The following is a 5,835-nucleotide window of genomic DNA, read 5'->3' on the forward strand; positions in this document are numbered from 1 at the left end:
TGTGATAATTTTGAATGTGAAATAAAATATGTGCTACAAAAGCACGTTTATTAAGGGTTTAACTATTTCTTCTGACTAAATTTTATTAGTTAGTAAGTTATTTTATTTTTTTGCTAGTTATTAATTGTTAGCTTGTTTTTTATGCTATTAACTGTTATTTTTTGTGATTTCTTGTTAACTAGTTTTTTGCTGATTAGCTTATTTTTTTGTTAGTTATTCTTTGTTCATTTGTTTTCATAACTATTAATTGCATAGCTTACTTTAATGATTAGCTTTTATTTCCGATTGAAAATTAATATTTGGCTTGCTTTCCTTTGAGAATTAATAATTTTGAAAATCATTAAATTTCTTACTTATTTCGACATTTTTGTAAAAAACGGGGGGGGGGTTTGGTTTTTACCCAATTTTGGGTTTTACTCAAAAGGTACCTCTTGATTGAATCAAGTTAGCATGTCTTATATACCAGTGAATTGATGTTGTTTACTATGTGATTTTGATTTAGACCAAAAGGTTTGAATGAACTAAATTAACTTTCATTAGAAACTCACTTCATTTTAGTTATCATTTTTCCAACTAGATTTATTATTGTATAAATATCTCAATACAGGAATTATGGTTCGAGCATAAAAAATAAAAGGAGAGGATATTTTTTATTTATCACAAAGAAATAGTAACTTTAAAATTATATTTAGACAGATTTCGTTTGTACCACCTAGATACTATAGCTACTTCATCTACAAATTCATGGTCGACATTTTTACTTACTTGTAGTTACACTATATACAACACTATGTTACAAATAATTACATACCATATAAAAAACTATATACAAATAACTATATACGTATTAAATTAAATAACCTATAAAAGAGCAATTTTTTGTTACATTTTATTCTATATGTATCATATGAGAAAATGCGTCAAGATATTCTTCCAGACTTCTTCTTCCCATTACTAGTTCTAGTTTCAGATTTGTTAATTGCTGATTCAATTGCGTATACTTAGTGTTTTGTCTGGGAGGCATCGCTCTTCCAGCTATAAGCATGTTCATCTTTCCTTCGTTTTCCACCTGAATATCTTGCAGTAATTCAATCATGGTATGCATCTGTACCCATCAAAGCTAAAACTCTTTCCTCCAACTCTGTTAATTCTTTTAGGGGGGGGACCTCCTCCAGTGCCATTAGCATGTTTTACTCTTTTTAAATACTTTTTCTTTATCTCTTGCTTATAATCAGACCAAGACTATAACAAAAAAAATGAAAAACTGTAGAATTACACAAGATTTATTATGAATTATTTAATAAACAAAATTTATGTTAATTTATAAACCTGCAAAAATCAGTTTCTTAAATGATGTTACTCATACGCAGAATTTAACTGTAGAAATGAATAATATCGGATTTCATAAACCACGTGGAAACAGAATCTACTGAAAAAAATGTAAACAAAAAGAAAATAGAATCTTTGCTAAAAAAAATACCAAAATTGGTTGTAATAATTTCCTACTTCGCTTGAAATATATCTGAGTATTTAAAAACTGCGTAAAAATCAGAACCAAAGTAACATTTGAAAACTTTACATTAAATAAAAACTTATTAAACTTCTAAAAAAAAAATGTTCAAATATTTATAACAAGAAAGGAATCGGAAAAGATTTATTGCTTTGCTAAATTAAACGACAACTTATTTAAAAAAATGATCAAATATTCATAACTAAAGAAGGAATTAATTAGATTAATGATAATATCGACATAAACCGAGTGTAAAAGAGTTATTCATTGAATTCATGGTTCCGAACTTTGCTTTCATATTAGTTTTCAAATTATTGAAATGATTAAATTATTCTGCTACGCATATTTATTTAGAACTAACCACAGAAGAAATCTCTAAGGATATTACTTTTATCCAACATAGTAAACTGCAATAGTTTTATGTATTTTAAATATGAAGGAACGGATTCTTAAGTGATCTTGGCGATGGCAGTTGGAGTGAATATGGCAAAATGTTCATGATAAAATTTTTATTTGCTACTCCAGTTCAATTTGCTAATTCAAAGGTTATTTACATTGTGAAATGATATATTACAGATGGTTTTCATAATAAAAATGTGCAGTAAGATTAATAATTAACAAAATTAATATTACGTTTTAATTAACAAAATATCATTGGCTTGTTATGTTTCTAATTGGAGTAACTAGAAAACTTATTTTTAATAATATTTAAAAGAAATATTAATTAATCATTGTAGAAAACCAATAATAATTAGATGTTATATAGAATGAATTGACTAATTTTATGCTAAATTCTGTTGCAGTTGCAGAATTTTAAACTGGTACCTTGTTTTAAGCGAAATTGGCTACCAAAAAATTTAACTAGTGCAATTAGTGACATAAAATTGATAAACTATCCTTCTTACCTTCATCCATTTGTCGACAGATTTGATACATCCACCTTCCGAATTCAGCATCTTTGTAAGCAGTTCCCAATGATAATGTTTTACCTTAGAGGTAAAGGTGCCGGTAAGGGTACCTTTATTGAGATCAGGATTCTTTTCCAGATATTCAACAATCATGGTTTGTTGGCGAACATTAATTTTCGTGCGTGAAGCCATTTGAAAATACTACGTCTACACTCCATACACTTCAAATAAACACAAGCGTGGTTTAGAACACACAAGATTGTTGAAAATGTATGAATGTTTAAGCTTTAATTTTTAAGTTAATGCGATTTTAGCTCGCATAGAAGAAGAGAAAACAAAAATATCGTTTCCATATTAATAAATTAGAATTATAGTAATTTTCTAATTGGTCAAAGTTAGTCCCGCCTACAAACTTCAATTCCACTGGAATCGTACGGAATGTCGATTCCGGATTCCGAAATACTCATGTTACGGCAAAGTGGGTTTCACGAAATTGACAATCCGATGAAAGCTAGTTTCCGATCGGAATCGTTTCCGAGCGGAAAAAATTTCGATGAGTTGGTAATAGGGCCCCAGGTGGTTGGATGGCACCCTCTTGTTCAATTTTGAATGCCATCCCTCAACATGATTATTAGTTCTTTCATCCCCGCTATGGAAGTGATTCCAAATTTCTCTGAAAACATTAAAATAAAATGTTAAGCTAATGAAATATGTATATAATTATATTTTTACTTTCTGAAAAATTAAGACTCTTATTTATAATGCTTTTTTTATTTTGCATTTTATTATTAGATTTTTACATTCTATTTTATTCTATTATTAGAGTAAATTTTTCAAAAACTTTACTTGTTGAAAACTGAAATTCCTAAGTTAATAGATCTAAAGCTTTGGTTTTTACCTTGAAAACAATACCTAGCTTGCTTAAAAATATTAAATTTAAAATTTTGGTCATCTGGTTGACCTTATCATGGAATTGCCCACCTGCAAATGTATATTTTCTCATAATTTTCAGTTTAAACTACCAAAAACATCTTTTAAATTTTTTATCAATTAATCATTTTATTTTAGTTTACTTTATCTAAAACAATTTAAATTAATTTTTACCAATAATGTAAGTTTTTGCTTACATAAAAATACAATTCGCGATCGCAACGCTCGAGTACGCCCTCCAGCGGGAGCCTGTAAATATCAGACATTAATTTATCACGTTTTCATTTAGTTCCATCAAAATCATTGCCATTTTCTTAGCAGCAAATAAAAATAAAAATTTCCCTAAGGAAAAGCTGAAGAACTTGAAAAACTAACCAGAACACGCCAAGCATTTGAAGAACAATTTCTCCATAATTTTTACCTTTCTATTACCAACAACATAACTTACGATTTGATAATCACTTGCTGTTACAGATGTGTATATTACGGAAAAATAATTTTTTCTGTCTTCAATTCATTACAAATTAAAATGAAGTCAATATTGCTTTCGTCATTCCAATAAATAAATGTGAATTCAGAACGTCAAGAACTGCAATAGTTATAGAATATTCTTCTTTGTTATAGAACAGTATATATTTCTGTATCTATATAATTCGGAAAACAACAATAAAGAATTAACCAAATTACTTGAAATAGTGTCATTTGTGCTGATGATTAATAAATTTTTTATCGTTTTCTTGGTAAGTATTTTTTAGTTTTGAAAGAATAGATAATTTCAACTAGAATTCAGCTGTTCTGTTTTTAAGCTACATATTCAAATTCATATCGAGATCTTACAATTATTAAATTTTGATATGTGGTACGTTATCTAAAAGTAATAAAGGGATAATCTATGTACATATTATTTGAAAATAAAACTTTCAAACGAAGAACATTTCATTTGAAACTCTGCGGATGCAGTAAGTGTTATGATTTTTATAATAAAAAATGAGCTTGTAAATTTTTTTTTATTATTTGATGATAGTTCTCTACAGAATGGTTTTTTACGTCTGATTAAGAACTATAAGAATAATAAGAAAAGAAACTATATATAAGTTTTTATTTCAATGCAAAGAATTCTTAAAATCGTTTTTTATCCTAAGAATTCTTTATTTTTCGTTTTATAGTTTTTAATTTTTTGATAAAAATTGTTGTTAAAATAAGTACTCAAAGAAAAATAAGCATTTTTAAAAGCACTATACACCCTGTCATTTCACAACAAATATTACCGCAAGTAAAGGGATGTGTATTGTCAAAATTCCAGAGGATCTTCAGTTTTGACCACCCAAAAGTATGAGAACAAAAAACAGGAGAGAAACAAAGCACACGTGCGAAACAAAAATCATGCTTAATGGTTTTGTATAAAGTGCATATCCTTTGTACTGTAGTTAATAACATATGCACAGTTAAAAAAAAACCCATATATTAAAGAATTACACGCAAATCTTAATAAACAGTATAAAGTAACAGAAATGTTAATGAAAACTTACACAATTCTCATATTGAGATATTAGTAATTTCAAATAATATTTAAAATAAAAAGACTTCAAATTAGGTAGCATAGATATCCAAAAAGCATTATCATATGGAACCACTTCCATATGCATTTGGTTAACATTGAAATGCAGTACGAATAAACAGAAGTGCAAATTACTGATTGCCATTTGGCCCTGAATTTGATAATAGTATCTATGACTCTTTTTGATTTTATATCATTGGTCACTATCATCAAATTGTAGACAAAAGTCACTTCTCTGTTTACATAAGTCGTTTTCGTTGGATTGAATATGGTATTAATTTCGACCAATCGCGGCCTTTCTATAGCAGAAAAAATTAGAGCGTCGGAGAGCAACCCAAATACGAATACATGGGATTTACAACCAAATCAACTCTTCTCACATTCTGGTTTAAATACAAATTTCCAATTTTGTTTCTGACGACAGGCTCCTTTTTCTGACCCCCATTGCACTGCAGGAAGTTTGGAAATATCAGGTGGTGACAAAATTTGCTTCGCAAATGCTTTCATATCTTTACTATACTTAAGGATTTCATAAAAATTGGACACAGTTATCCTACACTTCCGTTCTTTTATCAATAGAGGATTGTCAGATTGATTGACTGACAGTGTTTTTTTCTAAGGCGTAACATTCAGTCACTTCATAACAAAGATTTGAATTGATAAATGCCATTTCATCGAAACTCAATTCATCCACTAATTTACTTTGAACGCTACCCGCAAAAGGTATAGCTGGCAGAAGAATTGTTTCATTTAAATCTGAATTCTGTTATCTAGAACTTGGAAAAATTTGGCGGAAGCGCCTTCAGTGAAGAAAAATCTACCTCTTTACTCACACTTTGACAATTTTTAACATTAAAGGCAGTTTCAGCCATTTAGGGGGAGAACTTTTTCTTAGAAGGTTGATGCCATCTCTCAAGTTTCTCAGTTGG

At 28.7% G+C, this 5,835-nt stretch overlaps 1 protein-coding gene across 1 annotated transcript; it reads right to left on the bottom strand.

Annotated features, from left to right (window-relative positions):
* Positions 1–554: 554 nt before the first annotated feature.
* On the bottom strand, positions 555–2,705 carry LOC122271335 (uncharacterized). The gene is made up of 2 exons (XM_087166596.1): positions 2,416–2,705; positions 555–1,242 (listed from the first exon to the last, which is right to left on the bottom strand). Exons 1-2 carry the CDS (start codon positions 2,608–2,610, stop codon positions 1,093–1,095), a joined length of 345 nt encoding a protein of 114 aa, XP_087022722.1. The 5' UTR covers positions 2,611–2,705; the 3' UTR covers positions 555–1,092.
* Positions 2,706–5,835: the final 3,130 nt, after the last annotated feature.

Source organism: Parasteatoda tepidariorum, chromosome 6 (genome assembly GCF_982258835.1).
Source record: "Parasteatoda tepidariorum strain Cologne lab strain chromosome 6, Ptep-v5.0, whole genome shotgun sequence".
In the NCBI taxonomy this organism is placed as follows: Eukaryota; Metazoa; Arthropoda; class Arachnida; order Araneae; family Theridiidae; genus Parasteatoda; species Parasteatoda tepidariorum.